This window comes from Ahaetulla prasina, chromosome 8, assembly GCF_028640845.1.
Source record: "Ahaetulla prasina isolate Xishuangbanna chromosome 8, ASM2864084v1, whole genome shotgun sequence".
NCBI lineage: Eukaryota > Metazoa > Chordata > Lepidosauria > Squamata > Colubridae > Ahaetulla > Ahaetulla prasina.
The window spans coordinates 88,839,830-88,865,355 of NC_080546.1; the positions used below are offsets into that span (position 1 = coordinate 88,839,830).

At 40.1% G+C, this 25,526-nt stretch overlaps 1 protein-coding gene across 2 annotated transcripts; it reads left to right on the forward strand.

The window, feature by feature from the left end:
• The first annotated feature begins 518 nt into the window (after nt 1-518).
• On the forward strand, nt 519-20,730 carry RHOH (ras homolog family member H). Of its 2 annotated transcripts, XM_058193047.1 has the most exons (4): nt 519-931; nt 15,810-15,899; nt 17,292-17,471; nt 19,149-20,730. In XM_058193047.1, the coding sequence occupies exon 4, from the start codon at nt 19,325-19,327 to the stop codon at nt 19,898-19,900; it is 576 nt and encodes a 191-aa protein (XP_058049030.1). In that variant the 5' UTR covers nt 519-931; nt 15,810-15,899; nt 17,292-17,471; nt 19,149-19,324; the 3' UTR covers nt 19,901-20,730. The 2 variants fall into 2 exon arrangements, with proteins under 2 accessions (XP_058049030.1, XP_058049029.1); XM_058193046.1 differs by lacking the exon at nt 15,810-15,899.
• Nucleotides 20,731-25,526: the final 4,796 nt, after the last annotated feature.

Genomic DNA, 25,526 nt, shown 5'->3' on the forward strand with positions numbered 1-25,526 from the left:
TCCTACTATGGACAAACGGTCGCAGAAGTTAATGGAGTTTGGCTGAAATGGCAAAATTGACCTTTTTGATTAAAGAAAAGAACATAAGTACTTTTGTTTCCACATGGAGTCCGCTTCTGAACTTTGTCTCGAAGCGGAAAAGAATGAACTTTGATTTTGGGTTTTACCGATTGGACTGACGGATCTTTATAGAAATGGCTTGTTCGTATTATTATGAAAAACCAAAAAGTTGTGATTTGATGTGAATGCCTTATTTTACTGCCCCAGAGAGTGTCGGAAGTCAATTCTTCTTCTTTTTCTTTTTCTTACCCTTCCACACTTCTCTTCCCCCCCCCCACCTTTTCCTCCCCACCGCTCTCCTATTTACTTTTTGTATTTTGTCTCTTATTTTATTTTCTGACTCAATAAAAAAAGTTAAAACCACAGAAAACCGAAACGAATAAAATGAAAGGGATCGTTGGTGGTTGCTCCTCAACTCGTTCGAAATCCGGCTCTTTCGTTCCGCCTGGCGACAGGCTAAGGAGTGTGGGCAGAGTGTGGGCAGCCGGGCTCTTGTTTTCTTCACCCTCCTGAGCCTCGGCATAAACCCACCACAGGGAAACCCACACGGGCAGAGCTGGAACGCCCCAGGAAACTGAGTCAAAAAGCTGACGCCTTTTTTCTGTTTGGTCTTTTGGCATCAGCTATTGCTGCTGCTGCTGCTGCTGTTGCTGTTTTGACCAGGAACATCGTGGAAGCTCCTGAGCTCCTGAGGGTTGCTTTTTGAAAAAGTAGCTCCCTCGGTTGGAGGTTCTTCGCTCTGGGAGGTTAAAGATTGTCGCCCCGCTAGATTTAGGGAGGAAGGACATCACGTTTTTTCCTTGATTGCCTTCTCATCAAAATAGACGGCTAGCAACATTTGCAAGAGACGCTGTTCAGCAGCCTCGATCTGGTAAGTTAGTTCGCTCTTTCCCTTTCTTTCTTTCTTTCTTTCTTTCTTTCTTTCTTTCTTTCTTTCTTTCTTTCTTTCTTTCTTTTCTTTCTTCCTTCCTTCCTTCCTTTCTTTTTCTCTTTCTTTTCTTTCCTTTCTTTCTCTTTTCGTTCTTTCTTTCTTTACTTCCCTTCCCTTCTTTCTTCCCTTCTTTTTCTTCCTTCCTTCCTTGCTTTTTCTCTTTCTTTTCTTTCCTTTCCTTTCCCTTTTCTTTCTTTCTTCTTCCTTCTTTCTTCCTTCCCTTCTCTTTCTTCCCTTCTTTTTCTTCCTTCGTCTTTTCTTTCTTTCTTTCTTTCTTTCTTTCTTTCTTTCTTTCTTTCTTTCTTTCTTTCTTCCTTTCTTCCTTCCTTCCTTCCTTCCTTCTTCCTTCCTTCCTTTCTTTTTCTTTCTTTCCTTTCGTTTCTTTCTCTTTTCTTTCTTTCTTTCTTTATTTCCCTTCCCTTCTCTTTCTTCCCTTCTTTTTCTTCCTTCCTTTCTTCGTCTTTTCTTTTTCTTTCTTCCTTCCTTCCTTCCTTCCTTTTTCTTTCTTTTCTTTCCTTTCTTTTCCCTTTTCTTTCTTTACTTCCCTTCCCTTCTCTTTCTTCCCTTCTTTTTCTTCCTTCCTTCGTCTTTTCTTTCTTTCTTTCTTTCTTCTTCCTTCCTTTTTTCTTTCTTTCCTTTCTTTCCCTTTTCTCTTTCTTTCTTTACTTCCCTTCCCTTCTCTTTCTTTCTTTCCTTCTTTTTCTTTCTTCCTTCCTTTCTCTTTCCTTCCTTTCTTTCTTTCTTCCTTCCTCCCTCCCTCCCTCCCTCCCTCCTTTATTTATTTTATTTATTTATTTATTTGTCACAACAGTATATATAAGCATAAGCATGAAATAACTATACGATATATAAGCATATATATAAGCATAAGCATAAAAAATTATACGAATTGGATACAATCAAAGGGGACATTGGGACAGGAACGGTAGGCTGGCTGGTGCTCTTATGCTTACAGACCTCTTAGGAATGGGGTGAGGTCAACAGTAGATAGTCTTTGGTTAAAGCTTTGGGGATTGTGGGAAGAGACCACAGAGTCTGGTAGTGCATTCCAGGCATTAACAACTCTGTTACTGAAGTCATATTTTCTGCAATCAAGATTCCTTTCTTTCTTTTCTGTCTTTCATGTTTGGATATTGGGTTAGTTAGTGACAAGCTTCAGTGCTCCTGGTGAAATCAATGGGGCATGAAGAGGTGGATTCCAGCTGTTGTTTTTCTTGCAATTCATTGTAATTACTTGTCAGCAGAGAAGCCGCCCAGCCGTTAGTTGAGGGCCCTGAAGCTCAAAAGACAGAAATATAGTTTGGTAAGGGATGTTCTTATTAGTTCAATAGACCATATTTCCATGTGGAGAAGACCTTGGGAACAAGAATCGCACAAAATGTGTGGGGTAGAGAAAGTTCTAGTTTAACCCAATCTTAACCCCAATCCTTTGCTTGACATAGGAAGTTTGTCCCCCTTATCCACAGGAAAATCATGTTATTTGGTGTTAACACACTTACACAATCAGTAGATTAGTTTATTCATAGAAAAAGAAAAAAAAACCTATAAAGGCAGGAAGAGAGGTGATCCTACAGATTGCCAGTAGCAATACCATATCTGGGCTAAGAAATCTGGACAAACACTTGATAACAGCTAAGAGAAACGGAAATCTCTACTTCTTTGCTGTCGCCACATAATTCATGACTACATGTGGTCGGATTTAACCACAATTTCAACTGGGAATCTGTCAGAATCCTAGACAAGGTTAAATCCCAAAACGCTAGAGGATACCTGGGAAGCCTAGCACGCCAACAAATCAGCCACCAACAGGCACATAAAGATAAGCAACCTTTAGATTTGATTCAGAACAGCGGTGGAAAAACTAAAAGGAAACGGAAAGACCAGAGCATCTCCTGGCCAGCCATCAACAACCAGATAAACAGGGATTAATACCTGACAAATAATACCAACAGGACTCTTAATTAATGAACTACTAACTCAGACGAACAATCAAACAGTACATGATAGCAGCAATCAAGAAATTATCAAGGAGTTATCTCCACCAACACTGACAGGGCAAGCTATTGGACATCATCCGAGATGTCCCTTCTAAGGACTGAAGATGTTACCTAGTTGGGTCATGAAATGTCTGCAAGAAAACCACCAAGCTCAAAGACCACCAAGGGCCCTACCGTTTAACCCTGAGCTACAAATATTCTTTTCTACAGGTCTTTGCTATCATCTGATGGTCATTCATAGTTGCAGAGAGAGGAAAGAATGCAATCTTTTGAAAGAATTAACCTTCAAAGGTTTATAAAAGCTAGAATTAAAGGGGGGGGAAAAGTCACAAACGGCAATAACAAATCTTATGCATATTTTTAAATATAAAGTGTGCGTATTTTATTACTGTTTGGGAACATGTTTAAAAAACTGAGAAGCATTGATTCTTAAGCAAAACCTTCACCAACAATTATTTGAACCCATTTATGAAGCTACACACAACAACATATATAATTCTGCCAAAATGTTAGAGTCTTTATTATTATCTTAACCTTTCCATTTGAAATGGTGGCTTTATTTCAAACGGATAATGCAAACCTGGGCCAAGTTCTGCATCTAAACTTTCAGCAGATTCATTGACACTGATTACAGTTAATGGATCTAAATCTATTCATATAGAAAATATGTCCATTGAACCAGGGACACAGAAGTCCAACTTAATCAGACTAGATAATGGTTAATTCTAGCTAAAATTAAGCCTAGATTTCCCCAAAGGAAGACAAAACAATAATTAGATTTTAGTTTGAATTCTTGCTGAGTTACAAGAGTAGACGTTGATGAAAATGATCCAGAAACTTTGATAACTTCCAATTATTATTATTATTATTATTATTATTATTATTATTATTATTATTATTATTATTATTATTATTATTATTATTATTATTATTATTATTATTATTATTATTAAGTTCTATACCGCCCTTCTCTCGAAGGACTCAGGGCGGTATCCAGCCAGGTAAAAACACATTAAAACATACAATATACAATCAATATACAGTTAAAAAAACCCATTTAAAAACCCTATTCAATTTGGCCCATAAATTAAAATACACACTAAGCCCCTAAAAACCATAAAAAACCCCATTAAAATTACTAATCATTTTATGCCAGCCCTGCGCGGAAGAATAAATACGTCTAACATTCCTAACAAATTGTTAATCAGGACTGGTGGGAATGAACACATGATGTAATTTATATTATTTATTTATTTTTGAATATAAATTTTCTTAAATTTTAACAATTAAACAATTTTCATTGAACTCTTGTGCATGACTGTGACCATTTACATATCATCCCATATGTAAATGTAAATAATATAATAATTTATATTAGCTGTCTTTTTCCGGGTATTTCCAGATGAAATGGGATTGCTACGATTTCTATCCAGGTAGACACCCAATTTGGGGACAGTGATTTTGGAATCGCTGGGGGTAGACGCGCATGAGAAGAAAGGCAGAAAGTGGGAAAGTGCTTTTTTTTTTTATTATTTGCATTTATATCCCGCCCTTCTCCGAAGACTCAGGGCGGCTTACACTGTGTCAAGCAATAGTCTTCATCCATTTGTATATTATATACAAAGTCAACTTATTGCCCCCAACAATCTGGGTCCTCATTTTACCTACCTTATAAAGGATGGAAGGCTGAGTCAACCTTGGGCCTGGTGGGACTTGAACCTGCAGCAATTGCAAGCAGCTGCTGTTAATAACAGACTGCATTAGCCTGTTGAGCCACCAGAGGCCCTTTTTAATCAGAACAGAAGCAATATTCAGAAATGGTTACCTTTAGGGATTTCTGCTTCAAAAGAAAACAAATGTGCTGCCACTCGTATCTAGCAGAGAGGCTTGGAAGACAATTATTCAGCTTCTTTGCCAGAAACCTAGGACAAGCGCTGTTTCGGGCAGTATTCAAATTCTTCTGACACATCGGGGTGGAACGCAGCGGAAAACCCTAACCAAATTAGCATCAAACTCAGCCTGAATGTGAAACCGCACTCTGAAGCCAAATTCAGAAAGGGGACATGGGCTGTTGAAGCATCGGTTGGTTGTTTAACGTTGTTTAACGCCGCCAAGGAGCTGCTGATCCAATTCTACAGAGGAATTATTGAGTCTGTCATTTGCACCTCTATAACTGTCTGGTTCGGTTCTGCAACCCAACAAGAAAAACACAGACTTCAGAGGATAATTAGAACTGCAGAAAAAATAATTGCTACCAACTTGCCTTCCATTGAGGACCTGTATACTGCACGAATCAAGAAGAGGGCCGTGAAAATATTTGCAGATCCCTCGCATCCTGGACATAAACTGTTTCAACTCCTACCCTCAAAACGACGCTATAGAGCACTGCACACCAGAACAACTAGACACAAGAACAGTTTTTTCCCGAAGGCCATCACTCTGCTAAACAAATAATTCCCTCAACACTGTCAGACTATTTACTGAATCTGCACTACTATTAATCGTTTCATAGTTCCCATCACCAATCTCTTTCCACTTATGACTGTATGACTATAACTTGTTGCTGGCAATCCTTATGATTTATATTGATATATTGATCATCAATTGTGTTGTAAATGTTGTACCTTGATGAACGTATCTTTTCTTTTATGTACACTGAGAGCACATGCACCAAGACAAATTCCTTGTGTGTCCAATCACACTTGGCCAATAAAATTCTATTCTATTCTATTCTATTCTAAGGACCAGATGAAAGAGTTTCCCCCCCAAGCCTCTTAGAGTCTTTATCAAGGCACCTCTGTGACCACGAGTGTCTTCGTGAACTTTGGCTGGATGTAGGCTACATCCGGGAGGACGGCGAAATCAAAACCAGCTTTACAGATTGCTGACCTCACATTTGGATGATGACAGCAGGGGTTCCGGATCTGGGTGAGGAAAAAAATCCAGACCATCACTAGAGGGCAGCAAAGAGTTTTTTATAGACCTCAGTTGCTACCCTAGTTATCCGCTGGTGTTCCTCAAGGGGGACTCATCCATACAGGTAGTTTTCAACTTACAATCACAGTTGAGCCCAAAATTTAAGGGAGAAATTTTGTTGGCTCCACTTGACTTCTCTTGTCCCATTTGTTCAGTGAATCACTGCGGCTGTTCAATTAGTAACACGGTTGTTAAGTGAATCAGTTCCCCGCTGGCTTTGCTTGTCAGAAGGTCGCAAAAGGGGACAGCGTGACCCCGGGACACTGCAACCGTCATAAACTGTCAAGCATCCGAATGTACATCACGTGACCGTGGGGATGCTGCAACGGGCGTTGAATCTGAAAAACGGTTGTAAGCAGTGGTGGGATTCAAGTAATTTAACAACCGGTTCTCTGCCCTAATGATTTGTTCCAACCACCAGTTTGCCAAACTGCTCAGAAAGTTAACAACTGGTTCTCCCGAAGTGGTGCGAACTGGCTGAATCCCACCACTGGTCGTAAGTCACTTTTCTTGGTGTTGTTGCAACTTCGAACGGGCCCTAAGTGAACTGCCGCAAATTGAGGACTACCTGTATTGTTTCTTGGCACTGTAATAAAAAATAGATTGCGACTGTCCTTCTTCCCCCTCCTTTTTCCAATTTACCGGTTTAGTTTCCGGCTTATTTATTTTATTTATTTATTATTCAAATTTCTATACCGCCCTATCTCCCGAAGGACTCGGGGCGGTTTACAGCCTTATAAAACATAAAATATAACATAAATACATGTTAAAACAACATTTAAAAAACTTATTCCATTAGGCCAAATTTAAAACTATAATTAAAAATACAAAACCCCATTAAAAATTAATTTTAAAAATTAAACCCTAGGCCAGCCCTGCACAGATAAATAGATGTGTCTTAAGCTCGCGGCGGAAGGTTCGGAGGTCAGGAAGTTGACGTAATCCTGGGAGGAGCTCGTTCCAGAGGGTGGGAGCCCCCGCAGAGAAGGCCCTTCCCCTGGGTGTCGCCAGTCGGCACTGCCTGGCGGACGGCACCCTAAGGAGTCCCTCCCTGTGAGAGCGTACGGGTCGGTGGGAGATAGTCGGTGGCAGCAGGCGGTCCCGTAAATAACCCGGCCCTATGCCATAGGGCTTATTTATTTATTTTATTTTATTTTATTAAATTTCTATACCGCCCTTCTCCCGAAGGACTCAGGGCGGTGTACAGCCAAAATAAAACACAAAATATATACAATTAAAAGAATTTAAAAAGAACTATTACTGTGCGGCCGATTATTAAAACATTTAAAAATTTAAAATATTATTAAAACCCCAATTTAAAAACAACTATTTATGCCAGTCCTGCTTGAATGAATAAATATGTTTTAAGCTCACGACGAAAGGTCCGAAGATCAGGCACTTGACGTAAGCCAAGCTTAGAATTTCCAGTTAGTCTTTCTCGTAAGAAGCGAGTTCCCTGCTCAGCTTTGGAGCCCAAACAGGTCTGATTAATAAGGATGCACCCAAAAATGTTACTCCCAGAGTTTCAACCTCCATTGAAATCAAGGGGCAAATCGCTATCCCAATAACTATGTTCCTATTGAGACTATAGGCCACCTAGAGTCTACAAGTATTGAGAGGGTTAGATCAACTGCGTGCATGGACGCATAAAGTATAGTGTGATTTGTGTTTGAGAAGCGTACCTCCCGATCAAAGAGCGCTCCCAGCCTATTAATTGAATTGGGAACTATTGTGGTTTAAGTCCCAAAGCTGCTTTTTCAAGGGGCAACTGGATTTTCTGGGTTTTCTTTGAAGATGTTTCGCTTCTCATCCAAGAAGTTTCGTCGTTCAACCAAGGAAAACCTCTTGAAAAAAGCACCTTTGGGACAACCATGACCTGGATGACTGAGGATCTCCACAGATATATTGTGGTTAAGGTTGCAATCCAGTGCCTGCCGCCTTCTTTTTTTTTATTTGAATTTATATCCCGCCCTTCTCCGAAGACTCAGGGCGGCTTACATTGTGTAAGGCAATAGTCGTCATCCATTTGTATATTATATACAAAGTCAACTTGTATTGCCCCCCCCAACAATCTGGGTCCTCATTTTACCTACCTTATAAAGGATGGAAGGCTGAGTCAACCTTGGGCCTGGTGGGACTCAAACCTGCAGTAATTGTAATTGCAGGCAGCTGTGTTAATAACAGTCTGCATTAGCCTGTTGAGCCTACTTCTTAGGAGTAGGCCTTGCTGTTCATAGTGAGACTTACATTCCTAAGTAAAATACAAGAGATTGGCCTGCTTTTCTAAACACTGGACTTGTTCGTTCATTCATTCATTCATTCATTCATTCATTCATTCATTCATTCATTCATTCGATTTCTACAGCTGCCCTCTATCTGGGCAGCTTACGATTCTAGAGCTATAAAACAGCTGAAACTGTTAAAAACATCTAAAATACAAATTAATACAGCAGCCAAGAGATTGGACTGCCATTTGTCAAAAATGGCGTAGAGTCTCCTGCTTGGGGGGGTTGGACTAGATGACCTACAAGGTCCCTTCCAACTCTGTTAATCTGTTAAAGATAGTTAACCAGCCATCAGTAAAGCTAAGAAAAACAGGCTTCTTAACACACTCTGAGCTCCAGGCCTGGGTACACAATCAACTTTTTAACACCTTGCGAAAAGCCAACAGGTTTGGGGCCATTTCTAAGCTCCGAGAGGAGGATATTCCACAGAGCAGAGGCCACTGCAGAAAAAGCCCTGTCTTTTAGTTTTATTTGGTGAATTTCCCTGAATTTGGTGTGTCCAGGAAGTATAGGACCGGGAAGAATACTTAAATATGTAGATACCTTGATGTGTTCAATTTGAATACCATTAATTTGAAACCCACTTATATTGCAATCTCTTAATAAAGAAGAGCACCTACAGAGTGCAATCATTTACCTCCAAGTCCTCAATATTTCGGAGGGAGCAATGCAATGGCGGGTTTCAAAATTTTTTACTACCGGTTCTGTGGGTGTGGCTTGGTGGGTGTGGTACGGCTTGGTGGGCGTGGCTTGGTGGGTATGGCAGGAGAAGGATACTGCAAAAATCTCCATTCCCACCCCACTCCAGGGGAAGGTTACTGCAAGATCCTCATTTCCTCCCGATCAGCTGGGACTCGGGAGGCAGAGAACAGATGGGGGCGGGGCTAGTCATGATTTTTACTACCGGTTCTCCGAACTACTCAAAATTTCCGCTACCGGTTCTCCAGAACTGGACAGAACCTGCTGAAACCCACCCCTGGAGCAATGGCGGTCTACTTGGATCAAAGAAATAATAGCTGACTCTCAGCATAAAGAAGGTTAGACGTTAATCTGAGAGTTAGCAGAAGAGGGTGACAATCGTATTTATGGGAGGGCAAAAGTTAAAGTCATAGGAGGAAAGGAAGGATAGTGTCTTAATTTTGACTGTTTTTTGAGTGGGAATTCGAGGTATGAGGGCACAGAGGCCGTTGACTTGTGCAAGGTATCCTTAGGAAGCATTATAAATGATCAGCACCATCAAAAGTATTGGAAAAGACTGCATTCTGAATAGAATAGAATATTTGGGAATATTTTCCTGCCAAATGCTGAAGGATGACGCTGGATCAGAAATTGAAAACTTAAAGCCAGCTTGTTCCACCGCTAAGCTCTTTCCTTGAGCTAGATATTCCTTCAACCTGACATAAAGATGCCTTGGTTTTAATGTTTAGCACAGGGGTCTCCAACCTTGGCAACTTTTAAGACTTGTGGACTTCAACTCCCAGAGGTCCTCAGCCAGTCTTAAAGTTGCCAAGGTTGGAGACCCCTGGTTTAGCATACTTAATAAGATGATTCGGTGATAATTAGATGGATTGGCTTTATGAAGGATTAAGTACAAATTTACCAAGTGCTTTCTACTCCTTATTTGAATGGCAAGGCTAATAAACTGGCCCATTTTGAATTTGATTTTAAAAATTATTCCCGAATTCGATCACTGCCAGCATCTTTACAGACTTAAAAAGAAGTTAGTCCTATCTCAGAAGGAAAGGTTTCCCTTAAGTGCAGCTGAGGAGGCATCCAACTCTGAATTGCCACAAAACAATAACAGAGCAATAGAAGTTGGACTTTATTTAGATAAACTTTTATGCCACTCATCCCACCGAAAGTGACTCTAGGTGGCTTGTAATTATTCAGTGCAAGTACTGTACGTGTAAAATATTAAAGCAATATAGACCCTCCATTGAAAATTCAGTTAAAATTATATTGGCCAAGATGGAGGGGAAGGGTTTAATAATCTTCAATAAAACCTTCAAAACTATATCGCAAGTAATTGTGTTCTCTTTGCTGACGATGTCAAACTATTTAGTTCCCTTCCAAAACTCTGGTCTCTAGCCACAGTCATCCCTATCTTCAAAAAAGGAGATCCACGCCTAGTTGAAAATTACAGACCTATTTCTCTATGTTGTGTCTCATGCAAAGTAATGGAATCCATCATAAACCAATCCATTACACTCCACCTTGAAACAAACAACCTTCTCTCTAATAAACAATTTGGTTTCAGAAAAAAATTGTCTTGTAACTTACAACTTCTCTACTGCAAAAACACATGGACTACCAACCTTGATCAAGGAAAAGCAATAGATGCAATCTACATAGACTTCTGCAAAGCTTTTGACTCAGTAGTACATGATAAACTTCTCAAACTAAAATCCTACGGCATTTCGGGACCTCTTCACAATTGGATAAATGCCTTCTTGTCAAACAGACAAGTGGTCAAAATTGGCAATGCTCTATCAAATCCTGTTCCTGTCAAAAGTGGTGTTCCCCAAGGTAGTGTTCTTGGACCAACACTCTTCATACTATACATAAATGATCTCTGTGACCTTATCTCAAGTTATTGTGTTCTCTTTGCTGACGATGTCAAACTATTTAATACCACTAATAATACTTCAAGAAGACCTTGACTTTGTTTCCGATTGGTCTAAAACTTGGCAACTCCAAATCTCAACCAGCAAATGCTCAGTCTTACATATTGGGAAAAAGAACCCTAACATCAAGTACAAGCTTGATGGACATTACCTTACAGACAACCCCCACCCTGTCAAAGATCTTGGAGTTTTCATATCAAATGACCTAAATGCCAAAGCCCACTGCAACTACATAGCATTTGCCAGATCTATTCTTGAATACAGCTCATCCGTCTGGAACCCACACCACATCTCTGACATAAACACAATAGAACGAGTCCAGAAATATTTTACTAGAAGAGTTCTTCGCTCCTCCGAAAACAACAAAATACCTTATACCACCAGGCTTGAAATCCTGGGATTAGAAAACTTAGAACTCCGTCGACTTCGACATGACCTGTGTTTAACACACAAAATCATCTATTGCAATATCCTTCCTGTAAAAGACTACTTCAGCTTCAATCGCAATACAAGAGCAAACAATAGATTCAAACTTAATGTCAACCGCTTCAAACTTGATTGCAGAAAATATGACTTCTGTAACAGAGTTGTTAACGCTTGGAACTCCATAGTCTCTACTCATAATCCCAAAATCTTCAACCAAAAACTGTCTACTATTGACCTCACCCCATTCCTAAGAGGACTATAAGGGACGTGCATAAGAGCACAAAAGTGCCTACCGTTCCTGTCCTATTGTTCCCTTCATTATATCAAATTAACATAGCTGTTGCATACTTTTACTTATATATATATATATTTTTCTTTTATGATGTGTTGTTTTTTTATGTCGATGTTTGTGTATACTGTTGTGACAAAATGAATTTTTTTAAAAAAAGGGAGTAAAATATATCTGTGGCGGAGGGGAGGTCTTGTCTAATCAAATATCCGCCGATGACCTTCGTGAGCAAAGGGATTGCGCCACAAGATGCTTTCATAGATGTTAACAGGTCTTGATCAGGGTTTGTTACGGGATTTTACGCATGCTATGATCGGCATTCCCGATTCCATTTAGAAGCATAAAAGAGCGGCTGTCGTGTTTTAAATATGAGCGAGTAAAGTAGTCCTTTACTCAGGATCCCAATTGAGCCCCACATTTCTGCTGCTATGTGAGAACGGTTGTTCAGTGAGTTTTGTCCCATTGCAATGCCTTTCTTGCCACAGCTGTTAAGGGAATTACTCCAGTTGATAAGTTAGTAACCTGGTTGTTGTTGTTTTTTTTGTTTTTTTGTTGTTGTTTACATTTATACCCCGCCCTTCTCCGAAGACTCAGGGCGGCTTACAGTGTATAAGGCAATAGTCTCATTCTATTTGTATATTTTTACAAAGTCAACTTATTGCCCCCCCAACAATAGCGAATCTGGCTTCCCCATTGACTTTGCTTGTCAGAAGGTCACAAAGGGTGATCATATCACCTTGGCACGCAACAACGGGGCCTTCTCCGTGGTGGCTCCCTCTCTCTGGAACATCACACTCCCTCCCCTGGGGATTAAACTGGCCCCCACTCTTAACTCTCTTTCGGAGGCCCTGAAGACGTAGTTCTGCCAGCGGGCCTGGGGAACCTCGAGCGGGATGGAGCCCATTAAACGGCTCATATGAATGTGTGCTGTCGCCAGGATGGGTTCTTTTATTTATTTTATTTTATTATTTTTCTTTTTTATTATTTTTATTTCTTTGATATTGTGGTTTTGCATCCGTGTAAGCCGCCTTGAGTCGCCACGTGCAAATAGGCGGCAATATAAATTTTCCAAATAAATAGTATGAACCGGTTGCCGAATGCCTCTGAATTTGGATCGCAGGGTTGTGTGAAAAATGCTTCTAAGTCACTTGTTTTCAGTGCCTTTATAACTTTGAACGGCCACTAAAAGTGTTAACTGTTGTTAAGTCAAGGACTACCTGTATTTGTTATGCCCGGATTAAAAGCAGTGGCATGCAAATAATCCCAAATATCTAAATAAGGTGACCCCTCTAAACATCGATCGGGCCACTTGACCGTACACCAACTTACATTTGCGGTCTGTGCTCAAGTAGCCCCCCACGCAGCAAGACTCAAGGTTTCGCAGTATGCCACCCTTGTTTCAAGCCACGTCTCGGGCTACTGCAGCAATGATAGTTTATTATCAAACCGAGTGTCTACAATATTTATTTATTTATTTATTTATTTATTTTGTCATAACAATATATGTAGGTATCATACAAAAAGATTATATAATATATAAACACATATATGAGTAAATATAAGGAGGTATAAGCATATATGTATTTATTTATTTATTTATTTATTATTTAAATTTGTATACCGCCCTTCTCCCGAAGGACTCAGGGCGGTTCACAGCCAAGTAAAAAATGAAAATACATTATAGATACAATTAAAATACTAGTAAAAACTTATTTGAATTGGCCACAATTAAAATTTAGAGATAAAACCCATTAAAAACCCATAACTTAAAAAAAACTAACCCAGTCCAGCGCAGATAAATAAGTAAGTTTTGAGCTCGCGGCGAAAGGTTCGGAGGTCCGGAAGTTGACGAAGTCCTGGGGGGAGTTCGTTCCAGAGGGTGGGAGCCCCCACAGAGAAGGCCCTTCCCCTGGGTGTCGCCAGACGACACTGTCGCGCCGACGGCACCCTGAGGAGTCCCTCTCTGTGAGAGCGCACGGGTCGGTGAGAGGTATTCGGTAGCAGCAGGCGGTCCCGTAAGTAACCTTATAGAAAGAAGAAAAGAAAAACAATAGGACAGGAACGGTAGGCACGTTTGTGCGCTTATGCACGCCCCTTATGGTCCTCTTAGGAATGGAGTGAAGTCAATATTAGAAAGTTTTTGGTTAAAGCTTTTGGGATTATGGGAAGAGACCACAGAGTCAGGTAAAAGTATTCCAAGCACTGATGATTCTGTTACAGAAGTCATATTTTCTGCAATCTAGATTAAGCGATTGACATTAAGTTTAAATCTATTGGTTGCTCTAGTATTATTGCAATTGAAGCTGAAGTAGTCTTTAACAGGAAGGACATTACAAGAGATGATTCTGTGAGTTAAACTTAGGTCTTGTCGAAGGCGACGGAGTTCCAAGTTTTCTAAGCCTAGGATTTTAAGTCTGGTGGGATAGGGTATTTTGTTGTTTTCAGAGGAATGGAGAACTCTTCTTGTAAAATATTTCTGGACACGTTCAATTGTATTGATGGCAGAGATGTGGTGAGAAGACATATTAAGACTTATGAATATATTTGATATCCTCCACTCTGTGGCCGCTCAGCAGAAAGTATGATATGATTGTTCTTATTGGAACAGTGGCAGGGAAACTGCTCTGGGAAGCCCAGAAAAACGTTTAAGTTTGTCAGAGAGAGAAAGAGAAAGGTGGTTTTGCGCGGGGAAAAAAAAACAGCTCGAGTCAAAATTAGCCTGAATGGAACAGAATCAAGAAATCTTAGCGATTACAGTAAAATTCAATCAGTCCAAAATTATCTTTCATCTGCACCTACTCACACACCATCATATCCTGGGAGAAAGATTTCTCCCTTGGCTTTTGTTCATCTACCACCCAGGGGTGAGAACGGCCTTAAATTCAACAATTTACATGTCTTTTCCCTTCTTCCAACACTACAATGTTGGTGTTGGAAGAAGGGATGGTGTTGTGTTGGTCCCTTCCAACACAATGAATAAGCTAATTTCATGGCAGGATTGTTTTCTGCCAACTTTAACTCCACAGTAAAAGTTCTTAGAAAGACTGGATCTAACAAGGTGATGGCCAAAACACGGCCTCTGTTTGCTTATATGAAATGCAGAGAGTAGCCACTTCAAGAAGCAACTAAAAAGTGAAATTTCAATTATTGTTGAGACTTACAAGAAAAAAAAGCAAGCCTCTGAAAGATTTTACTTAGGAGCACCACGTTTGGAGGAACCATTCAAATATTAACCATCATCTGAAAGACAATACTTGTAGTCCTCGACGTATGACCGTAATTGAGACCAAAATTCATGCTGTTCAATGAGAAACGTGTTAAGTGAATTTTGCCCCATTTTACAACTTTTCCTGCCACGTTTGTGCGAGCGAAACACTGCCGTGGTTAAATTAGTAAGCCGGTTGTTCAGTGAATCTGGCTTCTCCGTTGACTTCGCTCTTCAGACGGTCGCAAAAAGGGGATTCCGGGACTCCGGGACACTGCGACCGTCATAGATGTGAGTCAGTTTTCAAGCATCTGAATGTAAATCACGAGACTATGAAGATGCCGTCGCAACTTCAAGCGGTCACTAAAGGAACTGTTGTAAGTCGAGGATTACCTGTATAAAGACCAGTTTTCTTCTTCTTAAATAACAGCAACTCTGAATGTTGTCTTCACGTTTCCTGTAGCCTGGCTGCGATTTTAAAAATATTAATTAGCCAAACTGGACGGGGCTGTGTAGGGTCTCAGCACTTTGGAGAGAAAGCTGGAGACAAGGAAGATGAACAGAGATATATTAATAAGCCAGTAAGAGCTCATCACACTAACACTCACACACAGAGGAAGACACAATAGGTAGTTTGACTGTTAACAAAGTCAGCAGCCATTAATGGAAGAGGGCAACAAGCGATGACTTTGAAAGTTTCATTGGCCAGAACTGTTTCTGGATGAGTAGCTGTTCGATTTCTTGATTAATAGCCTCCTTTTCTTGTTTTATTCATCGATTTCTCTTTGGTCTTTGCTTCCCACTTGCATAAGAAGCCAAACGCAGAGATTCTAATTTCTTCTCCCCAATGTTCTTCTTTGCCTAGTGTTGTTCAGTGCGATATGCTCTCTCCCCAGGAAATTGAAGCCTGTCTCTGATAGCTCAATTTCACCCTTATTACTGTCACTTTTTAAATCTGCAATCTGGCTGAAGCGCAGAACTATTTTGGGACATAATCAATTATTATATTTTTACAGTAAGGACAAACCCTCCAGATTTTATCTAAACTATGGCTTTCATACGATGGTGGGAGTTTTAACGTTCCTGGTATTAAGCTTTATCGGCGGGTACGTCTTTTGATTTATATTTATTTATGGAATCGAGTGATCAAATTCAACATTATGGGTCCAAGTGGAAATCTATAATATGAGCCATTGGAATTTTGGCAGGAGTTTGGCTTCTTTTTCAGTCAAAATTCATTTGTAATTCCAGCATTATTGGATGTAAATCATTCTTAAATTTTGACCTTTGTTAATCATTCCTGTAGAAAAACTCCAATTCAAAAATTGGAATTAAATCCCTTCATAAGCTAATAAGGGCATTGATACTTCTGATCAGCTTATTGAAATTCAAGTTTTCATCGTCTGAGGAATTTGTCTTGTCTAAAACTTTGAAGTGGCAATAATTTAGTCAAACCTTCTGAGCACAATGCAACTTCTGAATTGGCTCTGTAAGATAACAACTCCTGTATTAGCAGTGAAAGCTATCTGGGATTATTCCAAATCCACCATATTTTAATAGATACCTTAAGAGTATTGCTAAAGTGAATATTGGTCATTTCCGTGAACTTTTGAATAAGAGTTGGAAAGCCCCATTTGAACAAGTCTTAAGGAGCATTAAATATATCCTTTATGAATTTAAGATGAGATTCATTCCACATAGGCGTATTTGTCTGCCTTGAAATGTGAGATGGCAAGTATATAAACTCAATAAATAAAAAGCCACCGAGAGTTGTCTCAAACTGTGAGATGGGTGTCGTATATATAAAATTCAAAATATATAAAATTCAAATATATAGATGATAGATAGATAGATAGATAGATAGATAGATAGATAGATAGATAGATAGATAGATAGATAGACAGACAGATAGATAGATAGATAGAGAGAGAGAGAGATATGGATGGATGGATGGACGGATGGAGATTTTGTTCTTTTTTCCTTTTTTAGTTTTTTTCTTTATCTGCATTTGCCATAATTTCTGCATATTTTAAAACAACTAAGACTCTTTTAAAAAGGACACCCACTCTAATTATTTCAGACACCAAGGCACCCTTGGCTCTTGAGTCCTGTGAGGCACTTCTTAAAGATCAGATTAGAGGAAAAAAAGAAGGACAAACAAGGACAAACATCTGGTCACCTTCTTTTTAATTCAGTGATTAATTAAATATACACGTTATCATCTAGTTTTTAAGAACATTTTTCTCTTTCTGTTACTTTAAAAACTACAAATCAGTCACAAATGGGGAAGTCGACCTCCCCCAGACAATTTGCTCCAAGCTATTTATTTTTAAGTACCTGAGATTGAAAACAACCACTACCAGCTGTGTGATTCGGCTCTGGCGAGATACAAACTACTTACAAAATTGAGATTTAAGGAGTGTTTGCGAATCTGGATAGCTCATGCTTTTTCTAAGTATTCTGAACCATTTGCGTTGTCTCGATTTCTCACGAACCAGGAAATGCCTTCTGTTGCAAAGATGACCTCATAAAGACCATCAAGCAGAAGTCAGGGGAAAAGCCGCAGATTGGAAGCTGTCGAGGAGATGTTGAAAATCTGTCCTCAAAAGAAATAGCAGCAACAGAAGAAGAAGAAAAAAAATCTCAGTGGCATCGTACTGGAACGGAGCGCTCCTCAGGTAAGAAGCTCCTTGCTTCATTAGCCAAACGGAGAAAAGAAAACGAATTAAAACTTTTGCTTCTTTTTCTCAGCTTGGCCTTACTTTTTTTTAAAAAAATAAATAAATCCACAAAATAAGGCAATTGTACCATAGGTAAAATGCAACTTCCTCCCTCCGAAGTGAACAGAATAACGGTATGCTAAATCCAGCTGCTGCTGCATGACACTCAAGTTACAAAATATGTACATGCTCGGGTTTAAAATCCTGAGAGATTGGAAAGCAAAATAGCAAACAAGTTGACTGAGAAAGACATAAATTGGGTTTCAGGCTTATCAATTGTACAAAATATACGGTAGATTATGATGGGTTCGGTTAAGGAATCTTTGGGGGAGGGGGGGAGAGTTTACCAAAAGACACAACATGGGGGCAGCTTAAACACCGTTTATGGAGTGATACGGAGTGGTACAATTCTTGTTTCAGTTGACAGTTGATCCGCTCTGTGGTTTGGTTGGCGTCTTTGATTTTATCTGAATTTTAAGGCACCTTAAGCAAGAGAAGGGAAGTGACTTGCTTAACAACCAGAGGCCCCGTTTTTAGCTACAAGGAACAGATCTTGGGGAGCTATGGAAAAATAAAATAAAATGAGTAGGTTCGTTGCTCTTTTCCTGTCAACTGCTTTCTTTGCAGTTTCTCGGATCTCAGCTAGACCTGATCCTGAGGAATGTTATTGTTTCCTTCCATGGCAGAGCTGTTGAAATAAAAGATCTGGGGTTTTTTTTTCTCCGCAAGTATGCAAAAATAATAATAATAATGTGACATAGGAGATAATGTTGGATACAGGTCATCTTCAGATCTCACTCGCAAATTTATTTGGTGATATTGATCTGGTCACTATCTCGCTATCAAAACTACTGCACAGAGGTTGACCAAGAATTACCTCTATGGTCCTGTTGTCAATCACTGAAGCCTGCCACTCAATTTTTTTTTAATAGAGATTCATATCATTTTGGTTGGTAATTGGATCACGATTTGACAGATTTACACTCTGCTCTTCCACAAAGAAATTCAAAAGAGCATGTAATTCTTCGGGGAAATACAACTCCTGCAAAACAGGTTGAGTTGAGAGAGCACCTAATCTGCTTCTATTATTACTAATTGTGCTTTTGAATCTAACCTTCCCATCCTTTGCCTTAAATCCTAGATTTATACTGCTCTAGATGTCAGATTGTTGGTTGTTAAATTGGTTTGGGTTTATCTGTTTCCATTTTAAGTCCTCTGAATATTCAGCATTTGTGTTAAGTCAAGGAAAGCAGATCTTTTAACCTATTATCTAGGTCAGGGGTCTGCAAACTTGGCTCTTTTAAGACTTGTGGACTTTAACTTCCAGAGTCCCTCAGCCAGCAAAGCTGGCTGAGGAACTCTGGGAGTTGAAGTCCACAAGTCTTAAAAGAGCCAAGTTTGCAGACCCCTGATCTAGGTTAAATATAATGTACACGATGTACATACTAGTTAAATATAATGTACACCATGGTGGACTCCTTCAAGGAGAAGGGTTAGATTTTAATCAACAGCAATATTGTTCTAATTTGTACAAACGGGTGCAATTTGATTTCTGTCTGCAAAAAATTAAACCGGATAGAATGGGGAAATGATGATTTACCACCCAAATGCCAATATATTTTCTTTCCATTGTAGGAAACTTCTTTGACTCAGTGAATTGTGGAAGCGGTGAAGCAGGACGTTTCGATTTTTGGGGGGGAGAGAAATGCCACAAGTCACCTTGGCAAGGTGATTTTTATTATTATTATTTTCTATTTCCTGAGAAGCCTTCCTAGGAGTAGTGTTTAGAACCTCCCCTTGAGACAGAGGACATGTTGGATTCGGTCAAATGCGTTTTGGTAGGCGACGCCGCCGTGGGGAAGACCGCGTTGCTGCTCCGCTTTATTTCGGAGACTTTTCCGGATGCTTACAGGCCGACCGTCTATGAAAACACCGGCGTGGATGTCTTCATGGATGGCACCCAGATCAGCTTAGGCCTTTGGGATACCGCTGGCAGCGATTCCTTCAAGAGCATCCGCCCTCTGTCCTATCAACAAGCCGACGTGGTGTTGATGTGCTATTCGGTGGCCAATCACAGCTCGTTCCTCAGCTTAAGGAACAAGTGGGTGATGGAGGTCAGGACCCACTTGCCCCGAATCCCCATTTTGGTGGTGGCTACCCAGACCGACCAAAGGGACGCGGGTCCTCACAGCGCAAACTGTGTCAGCCTGGTGCAGGGCAAGCAACTGGCGAAGGACATCCGGGCGAAGGGTTACGTGGAGTGCTCCTCCCTGGCCAATCGGGGAGTTCAAAAAGTGTTCGAACGTGCGGTCCGGACGGCGGTGAACCAAGCCAAAAAACGCTCGAGGAGGAACATTTTTTCGGTGAACGAATGCAAAGTTTTTTGAAACTGGACTAAACACGGCATCGTTTTCTGCCTTCACCTGACCGAATGGTTTTGTAGCGGAGTAAATGCGAGCCTCCCCTCCTGTGGGCATTAGGATGAGGCCGTTCAGCGCTGGCATCTGGATCTTTCAAAGCAAAGAGAAGCAAGGCTGCAATGGGATTTCCAGTGGCGTACATTGGAGAGCATGAGTAGCAAGCCAGCGCCTCGTTTCTTATTAGGATGGAAATGTTAGTTTATTTACTACTACAAGTTCTGTTGGATTCATAAAAGGGGTCGCTTTCTACACCTGAGATAATGGATGGATAATTTATATGGCTGACTTAATAGAAGCTTGGGAGCTGAATAGGTCAGGAATATGTGAAATAAATAAAGTCAATTAAATGTCTTTTTCTTCTAATGTATTGTAGAGATTGTTGTCTACTTACAATTTTGAACGTTCTGTTACTGATATCAATCTTTTCTTACTTTTATATGTCAAGAGATCAGATTTCCTGGTGGGTTAAAAAAAGAGATCCTACCAACTAATTTTAACCTGGTTTAATTTGTACTTTATAGCAGTGGTAGTCAACCTGGTCCCTACCACCCACTAGTGGGTGTTCCAGCTTTCATGGTGGGCGGTAGGGATTTTGTCCGATACTGAAGCACTTTCCTTTTTTTAAATTTAGTTGACTTTTAAAAAAAAATTTCATAGCATTATTTAAAAACATTTTCATTAGGTTTTCATAAAATTCCCCGTGACAATTTAAATTTCTGAAAATATACTATTTGTATCGCCCACGCATAAGTTTAGTTCACGTTACGTAAGTGAAACTAAATGGCGCTATAGTGCGACCGCAAACGAAAGACCCTCATCCCAGAATAGCTCGCGCATCTCCCCCCCCCACACCACCCAGCTGTAACAGACAAGCAGAGCTGGTAGCCGGCGCCCCCCTCCCCAAACCCAATCCACGATGCGCGACAGGCATGCGCAGATGACGATACACGGCGCATTACTGTGGAACCGGTGGGCGGTTAGAAAATTTTACTACTAACAGAGATACAAAAGTGGGCGGTAGGTATAAAAAGGTCGACTACCCCCGATTTATAGCATCCTGCCAAAATGAGATATTGTCCTGATAGTTCTACTTTCAATAAAAGCTGACAGTGTGAAAATAAGATACCAGTAGTCCTCGTTTTACGACCACAGTTGAGCCCAACACTTAGGTTGCTAAGGGAAAGATTTGTTAAGCCCGTCTGTCCCATTTTATGACCTTTCTTGCCACAGTTGCTAAGTGAATCATTGCATTTGTTAAGTTAGTCACACAGTTCGGTGAACCTGGCTTCCCCAATGCTTGTCAGAAGTGCACAAAAGGGGAATCACATGACCCAGGGACACTTTTTATTTATTTATTTATTTACATTTATATCCCGCCTTTCTCCGAAGACTCAGGGCGGCTTACAGTGTGTAAGGCAATAGTCTCATTCTATTTGTATATTTTTACAAAGTCAACTTATTGCCCCCCCCCCAACAATCTGGGTCCTCGTTTTACCTACCTTATAAAGGATGGAAGGCTGAGTCAACCTCGGGCCGGGCTTGAACCTGCAGTAATTGCAGGCTGCTGTGTTCTAATAACAGGCTTCTTTACAGCCTGAGCTATTCCGGCCCCTTCAACTGTCAACTGTCAATTTATGACTTCAACTGTCATAAATAGGAACCGTTTGCCAAACGTCTGAATTTTAATGTGACCGTGGGGATACTTTGAAAAGTGGTCATAAGTCACTTTTTCCAGTGTCGCCGTAACTTTGAATAGTCACTAAACAAACTGTTGTAAATCAAGGATCACCTGTATATGTTATACCCTCTGCGTTAAGACAAGGATTCAGTCTGAACAGCTCTGGTGTTCCTAGTAGGATGAGGATGGAGATCCACAGACGGCTACTCCCATTTTTAATCACAAATCAACAGAATTAATAATAAGGGGTCCTTGAGGCCCTCTGAGCTTGGTGGTTTTCTTACAGAGGTTTCTTGACCAAACCAGGTAACATCATTGTCCCAAAGGTGCTTTTTCACGTGGACTTTCTGGTTTTTTATATTTTTTATTTATTTATTCTTATTTGTCACAACAGTATACATAAGCATAAGCATGAAAATAACTATATAATATATAAGCATATATATATAAGCATAACTATATTAATTGGATATAATGAAAGGAAACAATAGGACAGGAACGGTAGGCACGTTGGTGCTCTTATGCGCGCCCCTTACGGACCTCTTAGGAATGGGGTGAGGTCAATAGTAGACAGTTTTTGGTTGAAGCTTTGGGGATTTTGAGAAGAGACCACAGAGTCAGGTAGTGTGTTCCAAGCATTAACAACTCTGTTACTGAAGTCATATTTTCTGCAATCAAGATTGGAGCGGTTCACATTAAGCTTAAATCTATTGTGTGCTCATGTATTGTTGCAATTGAAACTGAAGTAGTCTTAGACAGGAAGGACATTGCAACAGATGATTCTATGAGTTAAACTCAGGTCATGTCGAAGACGGCGTAGTTCTAAATTTTCTAAGCCCAGGATTTCAAGTCTGGTGGCATAAGGTATTTTGTTGTATTCAGAGGAGTGGAGAACTCTTCTTGTAAAATATTTCTAGACACGTTCAATTGTATTGATGTCTGAAATGTGGTATGGGTTCCAGACAGGTGATCTGCATTCAAGAATTGGTCTAGCAAATGTTTTATAAGCTCTGGTTAGCAGTGTAGTGTTTCTTGGAGAAGAAGCTACGTAAGATTAGGTTTACAACTCTTAAAGCCTTTTTTGCGATGTAGTTGCAGTGGGCTTTGGCACTTAGATCATTATTTATTTATTTATTTATTTATTTTTTAGATTTTTATATCGCCCTTCTCCTGAAGGACTCAGGGCGGTTCACAGCCAAAATAAAACAGTACAATACACATAATAAAACAATTATTAAAAATCTTATTAAATATCAGGCCAGATTAATACTATATAAAACCATAAAAACCCCAAATAATTTACATTAAAGTATTAAAAACTGCTAAAAATTTCTATGCCAGTCCTGCGCAAATAAATAGGTAGGTCTTCAACTCGCGGCGAAAGGTCCGAAGGTCAGGTAGTTGACAGAGTCCTGGGGGAAGTTCATTCCAGATGGTGGGAGCCCCCACAGAGAAGGCCCTTCCCCTGGGGGCCAACAGCCGACATTGTTTGGCAGATGGCACCCTAAGGAGTCCCTCTCTGTGAGAGCGCACAGGTCGGTGGGAGGCAGTCGGTAGCAGTAGGCGGTCCCGTAAGTAACCCGGTCCTAAGCCATGGAGCGCTAGATATGAAAATTCCAAGGTCTTTAATAGGGTGGGGGTCATCTGTAAGGTAATGTCCATAGAGTTTGTATTTAGTGTTTAGATTCTTTTTTCCAGTGTGTAAGACAGAGCATTCGCTGGTTGAGATTTGGAGTTGCCAAGTTTTTGAGATTTGGAGTGGCCAAGTTTTTTTTCTTTGAAGACGTTTCGCCTCTCATCCAAGAAGCTTCTTCAGTTCCGACTGGATGGTGGGGGATGGAAGGATTTATATTCCTTGCAGACAGCTGGTCATTTGCATCCCTTTTAGAGAATTGCTGAAGCCACTTGGAGGTTTATCTGTGTCCTCAGGGTCACCTCAGTGCTGCAAATGGGCGTGGAGCTTTCTTGGAGGTGCGGAAAGGATCTGTTTTGTAGATAGCCTACAACACAGATCCTCATTCAAACCTGATTCAAACCTCATTCAGACCCTCATTCAAACCTGCAGTCCTTTCTGTCCAAATTGTGGCCTTTATCTTTTAAATGCAGATGGCCTGCTGATTCTTGTCCTGATGGGTTTGTTCCTTCCAAGGATTCTAAACCCTTCCATTCCCCACCATCCACTCAGAGCTGAAGAAGCTTCTTAGATTTTTCTTTTCTTTTCTTCAAAGGAAGACAAGAAAGTCCAGTTGCCACTTGAAAAAGCACCTTTGGGAGAATCTTCATAGCCATTTAGATAACACCATCGTGAAATAATGTCTTCTATCAGAATTAACAATTATCAAAGTGTGTACTGAATTGCATGCAAAGCTCTGCTTCTTGGTGAAAGACGGTATACAATGAGGGAAGCTAAGCGTACTTAGCATTTCGCAATGAAAGCTGTGGGGGTCCTTGAAGCTCTCTGAGCTTGGTGATTTTCCTGCAAACATTTCATGTCCCAACTAGGTTCAACTCTGAGTTACAAATATTCTCTTCTACTTGATAATGAAACATCTGCCAGAAAACAACGAAGCTCAGAGAGCACCAAATATGGTAGTCCTCTGGGTTTCTTCTTCAAAACCAGAGGACTATCACAATTATGGGCCTTTGATAATTTGGTAGGAGGACCTTAATGAACAGTTAATGAACATAATGCCTTGGTAAGGCCACACTTGGAATATTGCATTCAGTTTTGGTCACCATGAAGTAAAAAAGATGTTGAGACTCTAGAAAGAGTGCAGAAAAGAGCAACAAAGATGATTAGGGGGCTGGAGGCTAAAACATATGAAGAACGGTTGCAGGAACTGGGTATGTCTAGTTTAATGAAAAGAAGGACTAGGGGAGACATGATAGCAGTATATATTCCAATATCTCAGGGGTTGCCACAAAGAAGAGGGAGTCAAGCTGTTCTCCAAAGCACCTGAGGGTAGAACAAGAAGCAATGGGTGGAAACTGATCAAGGAAAGAAGCAACTTAGAACTAAGGAGAAATTTCCTGACAGTTAGAACAATTAATAAGTGGAAGGACTTGCCTGCAGAAGTTGTGAATGCTCCAACACTGGAAATTTTTAAGAAAATGTTGGATAACCATCTGTCTGAGATGGTGTAGGGTTTCCTGCCTGGGCAGGGGATGGGACTAGAAGGCCTCCAAGGTCCTTTTCAACTCTGTTGTTATTATTATTATTTCTTATCATGAAAGGAAATGTTAGCAGGGAATGAGCTTTGAGCTTTGATAGTTTTTCACTTATCTGAATTAGCCTCATGCATGACAAAGATAAAAAGCAGGAAACTATTGGGGTTGTAAGACCCTGAGAACTCTTGTCAAAAATTTATTTTGAACTATGTTTTTGTGGTTTCAGTTCAACTACTGGCAATTACCTTGACAAGCTGATCTGTTTTTAATTTTCAAAAGCTTGTTAGTTGGCTGTTGTTCTCGGGGGACAAAGGTTGGGTAGGCCGAATGGAAACTATTTCCCACTTTAAAACCTTCTGTCAAGGCTGTGCTTAAATTAGGAACCACTGATGTAGGTGCTAACAAAAACCTATGTCATTTCCTATAAAAGGTAGAAGTTTAAGCATCTAAAATAGCATATGCATTTTAATTGGTCTAACAGTTGGTAGGTTGGACAGTTTTTCCCCTAAACTATTGATCATTTCTAAATAAACATTAAAATAATGTATTCTCTGTTTTAGCACACATATGTTCCTAAAGTTAGGTTTGCTGAAACTAGTTAACTTCTTGTAGTAAAATGGTATATGCAACATCTAATTTTCATTCTTAAGAAAGGGTTCTTTAAGGATTGTAACAGATGTAGGGGAAAGAACCACCCATCTGCAGAAATCTGTACAATTTATTTAGAACATAGAAAGGGGTCTTCTT

Bases quoted from the DNA above. Each gene is read 5' to 3' on its own strand.
- RHOH (XM_058193047.1), top strand. From the start codon at position 19,325: ATGTTGGATTCGGTCAAATGCGTTTTGGTAGGCGACGCCGCCGTGGGG.